Here is a 17,860-nt window from a genome sequence, read left to right as displayed (position 1 = left end):
TGACATCACACACATTTCTATGTTGTGTTGTCGAGGCGACAAAACGTAACTGTGATATTTTGTACACAAACCACGATGCAAAGGGAAAGAAGTATACATTCGTAGCACATGTACTACACATTTGTATTACTGTACATGTACACGTACTACACGAAGTAACGGACTGTGACTTTTCCCACCAGGTGGAGGCGCTACAGTCAAACGGCGCTCGAGTGACGCTTCAAAGTCTTTCCCAAAAACGGTCCCAGTGGTGTCCCGGTCCTCAGTCTTTTTTGGTACAGACACAAAGTAGAAAAATAAACTGTGTCCGAGGCCTTCAGACTCTGTCGCGAACATTGTCGCTCAGGAAGATTATGTTGTCTGAAAAAAAACAAAGGGACGTTTGTTAGCTTGTTCAGCGCTAAAGCGTACGTCCAACACATATTTCTGCAAACCTGCAATGATGGTCGTAGCCTGACGTCTCACTTGGTTCTTGTCCACATACTCGCCATAGTCCAACTTGCCTTCCACTAGAATCCTGGCCCTGCAAGACATGATGCAGGGTTTAATGGGGGGCCAACTGCCACCTCCTGGGGTGCTTCATACCCTTTCTTGACATATTGGTAGGCCACGTCCCTCAAACCAGGTTTGAACACAGATACGCGATGCCAAGTGGTCTTTTGGCTGATGTCACCTGGAGATTAAAACAAAATTAATCTGCAAATTTAACCACCAGAGAGAAGACAACGCAACACATGACATGACACAAATGTCACAAGTTCCCTGCTCTCAGCACCAATATATACATGTATAATGTATAATACCTACTCAGTGGCCTAGTGGTTAGAGTGTCCGCCCTGAAATCGGTAGGTCGTGAGTCATACCAAAGACTATAAAAATGGGACCCATTATCTCCCTGCTTGACACTCAGCATCAAGGGCTGGAATTGGGGGTTAAATCACCAAAAATGATTCCCGGGCGTGGCCACCGCTGCTGCTCACTGCTCCCCTCACCTCCCAGGGGGTGATCAAGGCTGATGGGTCAAATGCAGAGACTAATTTCGCCACACCTAGTGTGTGTGTGACAATCATGGCTACTTTAACCTAATATGCATGTACTTCGTTGTGTCCTTGAGCAAGACACTTCACCCTTGCTCCTGATGGGTCGTGGTTAGGGCCTTGCATGGCAGCTGACGCCATCAGTGTGTGAATGTGTGTGTGAATGGGTGAATGTGGAAATAGTGTCAAAGCGCTTTGAGTACCCTGAAGGTAGAAAAGCTATACAAGTATAACCCATTTACCATTTATTTATTTATAATAACCTCTTACAATTCCCAATGCATTTGACTTTTTTTTTTCATGTACACATTAATAGATAACTTACTTTGAAATCATAAGTAAAGGTGACAAGCAGATATTTTAAGTATTTATCTTTACAAAAATATTTTTGTGAGACAGTTTATAATATTTTGCATTATCATAGTATTCAACTTTCAAAGATATGCATTTTTTTCTGTCAAACTTAAAATACACTATGCATTTATTAAAAAACAACAACAACAACACCACAGCTGGAGGGAAGTTACTAACGTAATGATTTTGAGCAACAGTGACATCTAGCGGTGAAAAATCTGAACTACAAAAACTTCACTTTTTTTTATTATTGTTAAGTCATTACTCATGTCGACAAGCACTTTTTTAAATTAAAGTTAAAGTTAAAGTACCAATGATTGTCACACACACACTAGGTGTGGTGAAATTTGTCCTGTGCATTTGACCCATCCCCTTGATCACCCCCTGGGAGGTGAGGGGAGCAGTGGGCAGTGGGCAGCAGCGTAGCCGCGCCCGGGAATCATTTTTGGTGATTTACATTTACATTAAATTAATGTAATTAACTCATATTAGTAGTAGTAATGAAAAATAGCAACGCTTTACACATATGTATTTAAGTCAGTATGACATGATGCCATTGATAAATTTGGAGCGCCACAAATAGATTTGGTGCTAAGTGTTGCCCTTGTAAGAAAAGACATTGTGTGAATGTATAGCGTGTCCTTGCCAACCCCGTACATGCTAGACGGCATCGTGACGCTGCTTTACCGCACGTCACATGGCAGAGAACCACAACGCACTCTTTTAAATTCTGATTTACAGAAAAGTGACGGGCGACACATCGAGCTACTTTTTCTGGCGCTGTTGGACAACCGTGATCGGTACCTTTCATATTTGAACCAATACCGTACAGATTCACGGTACTTAAAGGCAGTGTTTTTCAACCTTTTTAGAGCCAAGGCACATTTTTTGCGTTGAAAAATTCCAGAGGCACACCACCAGCAGAAATCATTAAAAAACAAAACTCAGTTGACAGTAAAAAGTCCTTGTCGCAATTGTTGGATATGACTTTAAAGCATAACCAAGCATGCATCACTATAGCTCTTGTCTCAAAGTAGGTGTACTGTCAACACCTGTCACATCACACCCTGACTTATTTGGACTTTTTTGCTGTTTTCTTGTGTGTAATGTTTTACTTCTTGTCTTGCGCTCCTATTTTGGTGTTTTTTTCTCTTTTTTTGGTATTTTCCTGTAGCAGTTTCATGTCTTCCTTTGAGTGATATTTCCCGCATCTACTTTGTTTTAGCAACCAAGAATATTTCAGTTGTTTTTATCCTTCGTCGTGGGGACATTGTTGATTGTCATGTCATGTTCGGATGTACATTGTGGACGCCGTCTTTGCTCCACAGTAAGTCTTTGCTGTCGTCCAGCATTCTGTTTTTGTTTACTTTGTAGCCAGTTCAGTTTTAGTTTGGTTCTGCATAGCCTTCCCTAAGCTTCAATGCCTTTTCTTAGGGGCACTCACCCTTTGTTTTTTTAATTTTTGGATTAAGCATTAGACACCTTTTTACCTGCACGCTGTTTCCGACATCTACAAAGCTGCCACCTACTGATATGGAAGAGTATTACACGGTTACTCTGCCGAGCTCTAGACAGCACCGACACTCAACAACAACACATCATTTGGATGTCGTTGTGGCTTGTGCAGCCCTTTGAGACTTTTGTGATTTAGGGTTATATAAATAAACATTGATTGATTGATCATTTGCAGACTATAATTACTGGTTTGCAAATATTTTTACCCCAAATAGGTGAAATTAGATCATCTCCCACGGCACACCAGACTGTATCTCATGGCACACAGTGGTTGAAAAACACTGCTTAAAAAGGTACCAATTTTCTGTACTTTGGTACCAATTTTCTGTACTTTTGTGTGTTCATGAAATCTCTTTTTTTTTTATTTAACATTGCGCTGCTTATGCTAACAGTGCTGTCCAGTTGCGGGGATGTGAGCACCCACATTTCTATCAGCTTGAAGTGCTGTCATGCAAACACTGAAATAAAAATGTGAACATCAGGACTACCTGTCCTGCAATTGGGTGCATTTCTACACTATATTTTACCTTTACATTTATTCCATCTATCAACCTCTTTTGGCTGTCTTTTAGACACTTACACTACCGTTCAAAAGTTTGGGGTCACCCAAACAATTTTGTGGAATAGCCTTCATTTCTAAGAACAAGAATAGACTGTCGAGTTTCAGATGAAAGTTCTCTTTTTCTGGCCATTTTGAGCGTTTAATTGACCCCACAAATGTGATGCTCCAGAAACTCAATCTGCTCAAAGGAAGGTCAGTTTTGTAGCTTCTGTAACGAGCTAAACTGTTTTCAGATGTGTGAACCTGATTGCACAAGGGTTTTCTAATCATCAATTAGCCTTCTGAGCCAATGAGCAAACACATTGTACCATTAGAACACTGGAGCTGGAAATGGGCCTCTATACACCTATGTAGATATTGCACCAAAAAGCAGACATTTGCAGCTAGAATAGTCATTTACCACATTAGCAAAGTTAAGACTAGTTTAAAGTTATCTTCATTGAAAAGTACAGTGCTTTTCCTTCAAAAATAAGGACATTTCAATGTGACCCCAAACTTTTGAACGGTAGTGTACATGTCCCATGTAATGTACATCAGAATTTGTAAGTTTTTTTTAGTAGATAGTAACTGAGATAGGCTCCAGCACCCCCCGCGACCCCGAAAGGGATAAGCGGTAGAAAATGGCTGGATGGACATGTATTTAATAAATAGCAATTATCCACTGACTTTTGTATTGTGCCTGAATGTTTTTTGTGCGGCCCTTTGTGTCAGTGACCCCTAGTGTACGTGGGGTCTACCTGATGCACTGGTCTCGGCATCTCCTGTGCGCCACATTTCGTTGGTTGCCATGGAGAAGATGGTGACGGGGTTGCGACCCTCCACTTGTCTCATCACAGGGTCCTGACCCACTCGGCCCAGCAGCTGCACGCGGTTTATTGCTGCAAAAAAAGACACTTTTCTTTCTAAATGTGTCCATAAATGACTGTAAATGAATGTATGAGGTATATTTACATCTCTCCAGGATGAGGCTGGACTCGGTGGTGTTGTTCCTCACCAGCTGTCTGAAGACCTGCAAGAGTCATGAACAAATTTATTATTTTAACATCAACACTACGTTCTTATTCTTGATCAATCCAAAGCGTGCTCCAACCCACCTGTGCTGAAGCCCTTCTCAACATGTTCTCAATATTTTGCCGACAGCTTGGAGGGAAGCCTTAGTTTGGGTTTGTACTTGGAATATCTGCATACATGAACATTATAATCATCTCATTTGTTTTTATTCATCTCCTTCTTTGATGTGCATTTTTGATCAATAGACAATTAAACTTTAGCAACAAAACACATATTTACACATCTATGCTTGAGAAGGAACGGGATGAAGAAAATCTTATCTGCCCCCTTCAACATAATAAGTAGTTAATGGATAGCCCAGATTCACAAGCATACAAACCAAACAAATACATCCAAATATAATGAAAACAAACAAAAAAAAAACAAGTGCAAAACTTCATGAAGTATAAACCGAACAAAAAAAATATACACCTCACAGGAGAAAAAAAAAATCGGTCTAAGCCTGAGGCCGAGGGAAAAAACAACTCATAGCCATAGCACACATACCTCTTACACACCAACCATCAAAGTTTAGAATAGAATAGAAAAGTACTTTATTGATCCTTGGCGGAAATTCCCAACCACAGTTCGCTCACAATAGACCAGTGTTTTTCAACCACTGTGCCGCGGCACACTAGTGTGCCGTGAGATATTGTCTGGTGTGCCGTGGGAAACTATGCAACTTCACCTAATTGGTCCAAAAAATATATTTTGCAAATCAATAATTATAATCTGCTAATAATGTGCCATTGTCTAGTGTCTGTGCTGTGTAGAGCTTGGCAGGGTAACCATGTAAAACTCCTAATCGGTAGGTGGCAGCAGGTAGTTCATTGCTTTGTAGAAGTCGGAACGCATCGAGGATGGTTTGTCGTGATCCCAATATGCAGAGCACAGCGGGAGACAGCGTGCAGGTAAAAAGGTACGTAACGCTTAAACCAAAAATGAACAAAAGGCAAGTCCCGCTAGGAAAAAGGCACTGAAGCATAGGGATGGCTATGCAAAACAAAAGTAAACAAAAACAGAATGCTGGACGACTGCAAAAACTTACAGCGTGTGGAGCAGAGACGGCGTCCACAAAGTACATCTGAACATGACATGACAATCAACAATGTCCCCACGAAGAAGGATAGCGTATGCACAACTTAAATAGTCTTGATTGAGAAAACAAAGCAGGTGCGGGCAATAGCACTCAAAGGAAGGCGTGAAGCTGCAACAGGAAAACACCAACAAAACAGGAAGGGTCACCAAAATAACATCGCAAGACAGGAACTAAAGCACTACACCCAGGAAACAACAACAAACTCAAAATAAGGCACGACAACCTGGTGGAGTTTCATTTTTTAACCTTTTCTGCTGGTGGTGTGCCTCTGTATTTTTTTTAATTAAACAAATGTGCCTTGGCTCAAAAAAGGTTGAAAAACACTGCAATAGACAATAAACACTTACCGGTAGGTATTTTTTACATGTGAATAATATAAGTAGTCTATTGTACAGCATTATTCTCATGTGAATAATATAAATACAGTCTATTATACAGCATTATTCACATGTGAATAATATAAATACCGTATTTTTCGGAGTATAAGTCGCACTGGAGTATAAGTCGCATTTTTTGGGGAAATGTATTTGATAAAACCCAACACCAAGAATAGACATTAGAAAGGCAATTTAAAATAAATAAAGAATAGTGAACAACAGGCTGAATAAGTGTACGTTATATGAGGCATAAATAACCAACTGAGAACGTGCCTGGTATGTTAACGTAACATATTATGGTAAGAGTCATTCAAATAACTATAACATATAGAACATGCTATACGTTTACCAAACAATCTGTCACTCCTAATTAAGGCTGCAGCTAACGACTATTTTTCTATCGATTAATCTATAGATTATTTTTTTGATTAATCGGTTAATCTATAGATTATTTTTCCGATTAATCTATAGATTATTTTTCCTTTTACCGATTATTTTTTTTATTTAAAATGAAGATGAAAAAATAAATGTAGGCCGTTTTTTTCAAAAGGCATGGCTTTTATTTACAAAAAAAAAGAAGTATGGCCACTCAGTCAACATTGACAACAACATGACTAAATATTCTGTAACAATGTAAACATTTAAAACTTTTAACATTTAACAAAATTAAAAGTAGCTTATTTGCTTTTTAATGTGCAAATATAAAAGTAAACATCCAGTGCAAATCTTAATATTCTGCAATAGTATAATCATTTACAAAAGTAAAAGTATTGCTTATTTTGCTTTAAAATGTGCAAAAATAAAGATAAACATCCAATACAAAAAAGTGCAAAACGAAATATTCTGTAACACGGTGTAAACATTTCAACAAAAGTGAAAGTATTGCTTATTTGCTAAAATGTGCAAAAATAAAGATAAACATCCAATACAAAAAAGTGCCAATCTAAATATTCTGGAGCACTGTAAACATTAAGTATTGCTTTTAAAATGTGCAAAATAAACATCCAGTCCAACACAGTACACAATAACCAATTCTACTCATTCCAGTGAGTGACTAACAGTTGTAATGAAGAAAGGTTAGCATGTCTACATGCTCTGGTTCTTTTCTTGTTTACAATATTCCCAGCAGCAGAAAATAGGCGCTCAGAAGGGGTCGATGTGGCTGGAACTGAGAGGTAATTAGCCTTCACCTCAAGCCAGGACTGCGAGTGAGCTGAGCTGCAGTTTAAGTTTCTAGAAGGTCAACGGGCTCATAGTGATGTTACTAGTAGTTGACTGGGAGGTGTTTATTATCATTTGGGGAGAGTCCGCTGCCTGATGCTCACCTGCTAAACACCTATCTGCTTGACTTTGAAACGCTGACTACATGCGCTCTGAATACGCACTGCTGATTGGCTGATAACGTTTTGAATACGCACTGCTGATTGGCTGATAATGCTTTCTGTGTACCAATCAGATGGTTGTGTGGGTGGGACAATGCTGTGTGCAGAGACAGAAGCAGAAGGAGCAAAGCAGCTTGTTAAGACTTTAGCTTTAGCTTAGAAACTCGTTCGGTACACCCCCGTACCGAACCAAAAGCCCCGTACCGAAACGGTTCAATACAAAACACGTACCGTTACAACCCTAGCAGATACAAATGACACATTCATGTTTTTGTGCAATGATGACAACGTATGCTCACGCGGACGATTGACTAGTTGATGGTTGATGGTTTTCTTTTCAAATTTTTGTTCATAGCCGTTGTGCTGCTATGATAGGCCAGTGTGCATACAACAACATTATTAGGCTGTGTATTGAAATACTCCCACACTTTTGACGACTTTTGGCGTGATTTTTTCCCCCTCGCTCGCACCGTCTGCTTTGCGGTCCGCCATGACGGTAGTGTGACGTAAATATGCGACACATTTACGTAACCAATGACGTCGACGCGTCGTTTCAGCCTTACTCCTAATCACTAAATCCCATGAAATCTTACACGTCTAGTCTCTTACATGAATGAGCTAAATAATATTATTTGACATTTTACGGTAATGTGTTAATAATTTCACACATAAGTCACTCCTGAGTATAAGTCGCACCCCCGGCCAAACTATGAAAAAAACTGCGATTTTTAGTCCGAAAAATACGGTAGTCTATTATACAGCATTATTCACATGTGAATAACATACATACTGTCTATTATACAGCATTATTCACATGTGAATAATATAAATACAGTCTATTATACAGCATTATTCCATCCATCCATCCATTTTCTACCGCTTCTCCCTTTTGGGGTCGCTGGAGCCTATCTCAGCTACAATCGGGCGGAAGGCGGGGTACACCCTGGACAAGTCGCCACCTCATCACAGACAGCATTATTCACTTGTGAATAATATAAATACTGTATTATACAGCATTATTTACATGTGAATAATATAAATACAGTCTATTATACAGCATTATTCACATGTGAATAATATAAATACAGTCTATTATACAGCATTATTCACATGTGAATAATATACATTATACATTTACAGTACATGTACGGTCAAAAGGAACATATGCATTATACATTATACCGTTTATAACATTGCTTAATATTCTCCAGATTGTCTTATTGAGTATCCAAACACCACAAAATTATGTTTTTAAGCAGATAAAAAGGAACACGTGTGTGCTTCAGCCCATCACACAAAGTCGTACAGCAGCAGTGGCAATGAGGCAGTTTCCCGCCATGGATTAAAAAAACACACGACACAAATTGACGTTTTTGTATTAAATTGTAACATCAGATTACAAAGTTATATTTTACACGGTGTAAACCTGCCAGAAGAAAAATAAGTTGTAAACTTACAGAGAGCTGCGCGTTGGGTAAGGTAACCTAGCAGTACTTCCGGTCCGTCGGCGATAAAACCCCTGCCAGCAACTTTGCTACAAACAACTTAGGTTCCGTTTCTTTAAAAAAAAAAAAGTACATCAATAAATGTTATTTTTGGTGCTAACGTTTTGTATCGAACGTACTACATTCGTTTTACACATCAAAGCACTGCACTTAGTGATACTAGGATTCTGACAAAACGTTTTTTGTATGTCGTATTTGAAACTGAGACGGTCTGTCTTGTATCTTTGAGTTATCCTTATGTAACCGAGGGTTTATATATGTCGCCTGTACTGGATAAAACTACAAAATAACAAACACGGAGGCTCCAGTTTTACACGAGGACCACTTTATTTCATTTTTTTTATTATTATTATTATTTTTATAAACCTTTATGTATACATTTCAACATTTACAAACAGTTGATAAATAATAATCAAAGTAAGTACAAAACAGTACAAAACAGCGCCAGGGGAGAGCATCATCATTTTCACAGCTTTTTGGTTGTTAGAGGTAGAGAGTGTTTTAACGTAGAGTTCTAATTATTTTTTAAAGGCACAAAAAAACAGGTCGTGTACTTTATTTCGTTTGTTTTCAAAACTCCGCTCCACCACAGCGTGTCACCACTTCCGCTCTTAGCGCCTTCAAAATAAGAGCTCAAGGCATATACTGTATAACAACAGGAACTTAACATCACAAAGAGGCAAGTCCATAAAAATAGGTTACATACCTCCCCTCCTACAAAAAGAAACGTCCTCGTTCCAACACAATAACAGGATAAGTGCAAAAACAACACAGGCAGTTAAAACAATAAAAACGCATTAATCTGTCTGTTCCCCCAAATATACAGAGCCTCACACACACAACAAAAATACTATATGCATGTTCCCCTCACACCACTGCGCAGTCCCAATGCAACCGAGGGTTTATATATGTCGCCTATACTGGATAAAACCACAAAATAACAAACACGCGGGCTCCAGTTTTACACGAGGACCACTTTTATATCGTTTGTTTTCAAAACTCCGCTCCACCACAACGTGTCACCACTTCCGCTCTTTGCGCCTTCAAAATAACAGCTCAAGGCATATACTGTATAACAGCTTATAACAGGAACTTAACATAACAAAGAGACACGTCCATAAAAATAGGGGTTTAAACAGGGGTTTAAAATGAATGGAATCATGCATGCAGTTAATAACCTGCGATTAATCTTGACAAATTGAAATTCAAGTGTGATGCATCTGATTTTAAAAATATGTCAGGACTAATAAATGTATAATAATCTCATACAATTGCCTATGCCTTTTTTATTTGATTTTTTATGTACGTATTAATGGATAACCTACTTTGAAATCATAAGTAAAGGTGACAAGCAGATATTTAACTATTATATAAATATTTTTGTAATACAGTACATAGTATATTCAAGTTTCAAAGATATGCATTTTTTTTCTGTCAAACTTAATAGACAAAATGCATTTATTGTTATTTTTAAGTGTTATTATTTACACATTTTTTATCCCAGGCTTTCGCAGGCCACATAAAACGACTAAAAGATCGAGCCTGAGTGTGTGACCGACACTATATGGCACACAACTAATTATAACTTGTTTTCCTCACCATACAGTATGTAAATATATGTATTGTTATTTTCATTTCCTTTATAATGACTTGCTAATTAATCTAAAATGCTGCTTTTGTTGCTATGGCTACATTTGAGGGGATAGTAATGGTTGAAATAGAGGTCAGTATTATTAATACTATTAACATTAAAATTATTTATTTATTTACAGACATACTTTTGTATTACATTATTGTTTCTTTTGTTAATATCAGAGTCCCTGGAAGCGCACAGCTTATGGACCCCCTTAGGGACCCCCAGTTAAAATATACATCATCATAGAATATACAAAATACAAGACAATAGAACTCCTTTCAAAATCTACCCACCAAATGTCATACCAATCTACCAAAGAAGGAATCTTTAAATCCATCAAAACAGTTTCCATATCTTATTATTTAAATGTGATTAAAAGGTCGCATCTTGAAGATGTGCGATCATTCGGTCCTACAGGCTACAATAAAGCTTGTACACTTTAGATCAGGGGTGTCCAAACTTTTTCCACTGAGGGCCGCACACTGAAAAATCAAAGCAAGCGGGGGCCATTTTGATATTTTTTTTTATTTTAAAAACCAATACAATATATGTATAAAAAAATATACATTAAGGCCTCCACTCAGGCTTGATCCCGGGGACCCCAAAGGGTTTTGGTCCAAAAAATATTTAAAATGTGTCATTATTCAGTATTATTATCTCTAGATCAACATTAGGTCTATCTGTCAATATAACGTTTTTAAACATTTAAGTCGTATGCTCTTTTTGTCAAAAAAAACAACTGTTTTTTTTATGGAAAAAACACAAAATATGCAATATTTTCACTCAATAACATTTTTAAGAGGAATATTTCCGATTATATAATAATTGGAGCCTTAAAAAGGGCAATAACTCATAACACCATTGATTTTAATTCATTATTATTTTTTGAGCGATGACACTTAAAAACAAATCACACAAAAATTATTGGGGAACCAAAAGGGTCCTACTCATTAAAGTGTTAAAAAATAAATTGTAATTTTTTTTTACTGTTTACTTTTAACACAATAATCTCGAGATCAACTTCAGATCCAGCCGTCAATTATACGTTGTATTGTTGTTTAGCAACATTTTCTTGTTACATTTCGCCTGCTTGCTCTTTCATACCACTTTTTATGTTTTCAATTTTTTTAATCGGATTTTAAAATGGGCTGTGGGGCCGTTAAAAAATGACCTGTGGGCCGCACTTTGGACATCCCTGCTTTAGATGATTCCCTCTTAATAAAGGTTTACATAGTGTAGTAATGAGGATTGTCAGTACTGTATTATTACTGTTTATTTCACAAACGTGTTGTTAGGAATATTGATACCATATTAGTCGACACGAACAGGAAACAATACGTGAAGCGAGGCGAACACACACGTCTACCACGCTAAATATATCCTGTGGTGTACCTCAGGGATCAATACTAGGACCAAAATGATGGTGCTGAGGACTCATCAGACAAACGTTTGTTCTCGACTTTTCAGTCTCTCCCGATACTCCTCCTCCTCCTCCTCCTGCACCCGGCCGCTCACTGTTAAAGACAACAGATGATTAGATTAACACGTACCACCTGTGAAATCTAATCACCTGCCAGCTGTGTCTCGCCGTCAGCACATGCCCCGCCCCTACCCAATGCTGCTCGTCCTCAGCACCATGGACGGCGGCGGTGCAAGCGCGCTGGCCACACCTCCCTCCACAAACGGTGTTACAAAAAAGATCAGTTAGAATAATACATAATGTTGGATATGGAGAACATACAAACCCTTTATTTATTGAATCAAAAATACTGAAATTCCACGACATAGTGAATTTACAAACAGCTAAAATTATAACCTGCTAGCCAAGAATATACAACAAAGTAGAGAAAAATTAAATTTAAAACATTTGCGTGCACGTACAACACTGAAGACCTTCAGTATATCAGTATGTGGAATTAAATGATGGAATGGATTAAGCAAAGCAATCAAACAAAGTACTGATATGATCCACTTCAAGAAACTCTTCACACTTAAAGTGTTTACAAAGTACAAAGAAGAAGAATCATGACAAACATTCTGGATTTATTTCATCCATCCACTCAGATGAAGTGCTGGCTGTCCAAAGTCAGGACCCGGGGTGGACCGCTCGTCTGTGCATCGGTTGGGGACGTCTCTGCACTGCTGACCTGTCTCCGCTCGGGATGGTCTCCTGCTGGCCCCACTATGGACTGGACTCTCACACTATTATGTTAGATCCACTATGGACTGGACTCTCACTATTATGTTAGATCCACTATGGACTGGACTCTCACACTATTATGTTAGATCCACTATGGACTGGACTCTCACACTATTATGTTAGATCCACTATGGACTGGACTCTCACTATTATGTTAGATCCACTATGGACTGGACTCTCACTATTATGTTAGATCCACTATGGACTGGACTCTCACACTATTATGTTAGATCCACTATGGACTGGACTCTCACTATTATGTTAGATCCACTATGGACTGGACTCTCACACTATTATGTTAGATCCACTATGGACTGGACTCTCACTATTATGTTAGATCCACTATGGACTGGACTCTCACACTATTATGTTAGATCCACTATGGACTGGACTCTCAGTATTATGTTAGATCCACTATGGACTGGACTCTCACTATTATGTTAGATCCACTATGGACTGGACTCTCACACTATTATGTTAGATCCACTATGGACTGGACTCTCACACTATTATGTTAGATCCACTATGGACTGGACTCTCACTATTATGTTAGATCCACTATGGACTGGACTCTCACTATTATGTTAGATCCACTATGGACTGGACTCTCACACTATTATGTTAGATCCACTATGGACTGGACTCTCACTATTATGTTAGATCCACTATGGACTGGACTCTCACACTATTATGTTAGATCCACTATGGACTGGACTCTCACTATTATGTTAGATCCACTATGGACTGGACTCTCACACTATTATGTTAGATCCACTATGGACTGGACTCTCAGTATTATGTTAGATCCACTATGGACTGGACTCTCACACTATTATGTTAGATCCACTATGGACTGGACTCTCACTATTATGTTAGATCCACTATGGACTGGACTCTCACTATTATGTTAGATCCACTATGGACTGGACTCTCACTATTATGTTAGATCCACTATGGACTGGACTCTCACACTATTATGTTAGATCCACTATGGACTGGACTCTCACTATTATGTTAGATCCACTATGGACTGGACTCTCACTATTATGTTAGATCCACTATGGACTGGACTCTCACTATTATGTTAGATCCACTATGGACTGGACTCTCACTATTATGTTAGATCCACTATGGACTGGACTCTCACACTATTATGTTAGATCCACTATGGACTGGACTCTCACTAGTATGTTAGATCCACTATGGACTGGACTCTCACTATAATGTTAGATCCACTATGGACTGAACTCTCACATTATGTTAGATCCACTATGGACTGGACTCTCACTATTATGTTAGATCCACTATGGACTGGACTCTCACTATTATGTTAGATCCACTATGGACTGGACTCTCACACTATTATGTTAGATCCACTATGGACTGGACTCTCACTAGTATGTTAGATCCACTATGGACTGGACTCTCACTATTATGTTAGATCCACTATGGACTGGACTCTCACTATTATGTTAGATCCACTATGGACTGGACTCTCACTATTATGTTAGATCCACTATGGACTGGACTCTCACACTATTATGTTAGATCCACTATGGACTGGACTCTCACTATTATGTTAGATCCACTATGGACTGAACTCTCACATTATGTTAGATCCACTATGGACTGGACTCTCACTATTATGTTAGATCCACTATGGACTGGACTCTCACTATTATGTTAGATCCACTATGGACTGGACTCTCACTATTATGTTAGATCCACTATGGACTGGACTCTCACTATTATGTTAGATCCACTATGGACTGGACTCTCACATTATGTTAGATCCACTATGGACTGGACTCTCACTATTATGTTAGATCCACTATGGACTGAACTCTCACATTATGTTAGATCCACTATGGACTGGACTCTCACTATTATGTTAGATCCACTATGGACTGGACTCTCACTATTATGTTAGATCCACTATGGACTGGACTCTCACTATTATGTTAGATCCACTATGGACTGGACTCTCACTATTATGTTAGATCCACTATGGACTGGACTCTCACTATTATGTTAGATCCACTATGGACTGGACTCTCACTATTATGTTAGATCCACTATGGACTGGACTCTCACTATTATGTTAGATCCACTATGGACTGGACTCTCACTATTATGTTAGATCCACTATGGACTGGACTCTCACTATTATGTTAGATCCACTATGGACTGGACTCTCACTATTATGTTAGATCCACTATGGACTGGACTCTCACTATTATGTTAGATCCACTATGGACTGGACTCTCACATTGTAACGGCTACTCTTGCATTCAAAAAAGTTTCGAAAAAATAAAAATAAAGTAATGCAGAGTAGTCTTGAGGAGGAGGTGTTTGACTCACTAAATTCCTTAATAAGCACTCGCGGAGATATTTCTAGATTACAAATGATCATAATTTATTTTCACAAACAATAAATATTCTCCGTGGTTGACTTTCAACATAATCAAAATAACTTATTTAGCGTGGCTTCAAAATAACTTGTTTTAGCGTGGCTTGTTTAGCGGTAAACAAACTGTTTCACTCCTCACTCCTTCAACATGATAGACAGACAAAGGGCACCCAGCTGTCCTGTCTTCTTAATTATAGGAGGAGGAAGTGGCTCACCAGTAGGAGCGTGAGCAGCTGAAAACAATCAGTCAATCACAATGAAATCTAAAACATCCAATAATTCATTAACATCATTCTTGACATTATTTGATTTAATTGTCAAACAATTAATAAATAAATAATATAGATAGGCTCCAACTGGCTCCAACACACATTATTATGTTAGATCCACTATGGACTGGACTCTCTCACTATTATGTTAGATCCACTATGGACTGGACTCTCACTATTATGTTAGATCCACTATGGACTGGACTCTCACTATTATGTTAGATCCACTATGGACTGGACTCTCACTATTATGTTAGATCCACTATGGACTGGACTCTCTCACTATTATGTTAGATCCACTATGGACTGGACTCTCACTATTATGTTAGATCCACTATGGACTGGACTCTCACTATTATGTTAGGTCCACTATGGACTGGACTCTCACACTATTATGTTAGATCCACTATGGACTGGACTCTCACACTATTATGTTAGATCCACTATGGACTGGACTCTCACACTATTATGTTAGATCCACTATGGACTGGACTCTCACACTATTATGTTAGATCCACTATGGACTGGACTCTCACACTATTATGTTAGATCCACTATGGACTGGACTCTCACTATTATGTTAGATCCACTATGGACTGGACTCTCACACTATTATGTTAGATCCACTATGGACTGGACTCTCACTATTATGTTAGATCCACTATGGACTGGACTCTCACTATTATGTTAGATCCACTATGGACTGGACTCTCACACTATTATGTTAGATCCACTGTGGACTGGACTCTCACTATTATGTTGGATCCACTATGGACTGGACTCTCACTATTATGTTAGATCCACTATGGACTGGACTCTCACTATTATGTTAGATCCACTATGGACTGGACTCTCACACTATTATGTTAGATCCACTATGGACTGGACTCTCACTATTATGTTAGATCCACTATGGACTGGACTCTCACACTATTATGTTAGATCCACTATGGACTGGACTCTCACTATTATGTTAGATCCACTATGGACTGGACTCTCACACTATTATGTTAGATCCACTGTGGACTGGACTCTCACTATTATGTTAGATCCACTATGGACTGGACTCTCACTATTATGTTAGATCCACTATGGACTGGACTCTCACACTATTATGTTAGATCCACTATGGACTGGACTCTCACTATTATGTTAGATCCACTATGGACTGGACTCTCACACTATTATGTTAGATCCACTATGGACTGGACTCTCACTATTATGTTAGATCCACTATGGACTGGACTCTCACACTATTATGTTAGATCCACTATGGACTGGACTCTCACTATTATGTTAGATCCACTATGGACTGGACTCTCACACTATTATGTTAGATCCACTGTGGACTGGACTCTCACTATTATGTTGGATCCACTATGGACTGGACTCTCACTATTATGTTAGATCCACTATGGACTGGACTCTCACTATTATGTTAGATCCACTATGGACTGGACTCTCACACTATTATGTTAGATCCACTATGGACTGGACTCTCACTATTATGTTAGATCCACTATGGACTGGACTCTCACACTATTATGTTAGATCCACTATGGACTGGACTCTCACTATTATGTTAGATCCACTATGGACTGGACTCTCACACTATTTTGTTAGATCCACTATGGACTGGACTCTCATTATTATGTTAGATCCAAAAATATACAAAGTGACGTTCAAAGGCGCCACAAAAAAAGTGTTTTAGCAATGAAGTGCAGTGCTGACCAGCAGGGGGCGCACCCTGCCGACATCTGGGAGGAGGAGGAGTTGTCAGGATGAAGCTGACTTGAGTCTTCCCAGGAAAACTCCCACCGCCTCTTGACTTTCCCACAGGAGCTCACAGGGACTCCTCCACACTCTGGATGGGCTGTCAGTGCTGCGACATGTCGTTCCTCATCCATTTTTGGACAACTTTAGGTGAGTTTCAGGGGCTTCATGTCCAAACTATGACTCTTTGATGGCAATGTCCTCGTTGTGTGCCAAAAAAAAGGCAACAACAACAACAACAACAACAACGTAATGGAAGCCATATGCAAGCCATTATTCACTTCTCCCCGCCAGAAGTGATCTCGTCCTAATCGTCCGCACACCGCCAAGATGTTTAGGAGTTAAACCTTGAATCCTGGTGATCTATGTGATGTCTTTCCTTTGGGCCTCACCACAAGTCTGCTCCACTTTTGGGTGTGTGTGGCAATGAAGATGATGTTGTCTTCCCAGCAGTTCTGTGCTGTCCCGTCTGGACGCTGCTGCCCGAGATGGCCGACGTGTGCACGGAGGGGAGCTGCTACCCGGCCACGGGGGACCTGCTGATCGGCCGGGCCCACAAGCTCAGCGTCTCGTCCACCTGTGGGCTGGAGGAGCCTGAGAACTTCTGCATTGTGGGACACTTGGAGGTTTGTGCCCCCCCCCCCGTATCGGCCTTTGATATTACTCGCGTATACGCTAAAACCAGTGAAGT

The 17,860-nt window shown here is 39.2% G+C and overlaps 2 protein-coding genes across 3 annotated transcripts in view; one reads left to right on the top strand and one right to left on the bottom strand.

The window, feature by feature from the left end:
- Positions 1–94: 94 nt before the first annotated feature.
- ssbp1 (single-stranded DNA binding protein 1) lies at positions 95–9,000 on the bottom strand. Of its 2 annotated transcripts, none has more exons than XM_062066436.1 (7): positions 8,834–9,000; positions 4,563–4,648; positions 4,420–4,477; positions 4,206–4,346; positions 586–673; positions 435–523; positions 95–360 (listed from the first exon to the last, which is right to left on the bottom strand). In XM_062066436.1, the coding sequence occupies exons 2-7, from the start codon at positions 4,584–4,586 to the stop codon at positions 317–319; spliced, it is 444 nt and encodes a 147-aa protein (XP_061922420.1). In that variant the 5' UTR covers positions 4,587–4,648; positions 8,834–9,000; the 3' UTR covers positions 95–316. The 2 variants fall into 2 exon arrangements, with proteins under 2 accessions (XP_061922420.1, XP_061922421.1); XM_062066437.1 differs by lacking the exon at positions 8,834–9,000 and adding an exon at positions 5,864–5,925.
- Positions 9,001–17,225: 8,225 nt separating this feature from the next.
- lamb1b (laminin, beta 1b) overlaps positions 17,226–17,860 on the top strand; it is a 72,507-nt gene continuing 71,872 nt past the window's right edge. Inside the window, exons 1-2 of the mRNA XM_062066434.1 lie at positions 17,226–17,319; positions 17,620–17,795. Of these exons, the coding sequence (XP_061922418.1) occupies positions 17,265–17,319; positions 17,620–17,795 (231 nt within the window). The 5' untranslated portion in view covers positions 17,226–17,264. The remainder of the gene's footprint in view (positions 17,320–17,619; positions 17,796–17,860) is intronic.

Source organism: Entelurus aequoreus, linkage group LG12 (assembly GCF_033978785.1).
Source record: "Entelurus aequoreus isolate RoL-2023_Sb linkage group LG12, RoL_Eaeq_v1.1, whole genome shotgun sequence".
In the NCBI taxonomy this organism is placed as follows: domain Eukaryota; kingdom Metazoa; phylum Chordata; class Actinopteri; order Syngnathiformes; family Syngnathidae; genus Entelurus; species Entelurus aequoreus.
This window is presented reverse-complemented; position numbering and strand designations above follow the sequence as displayed.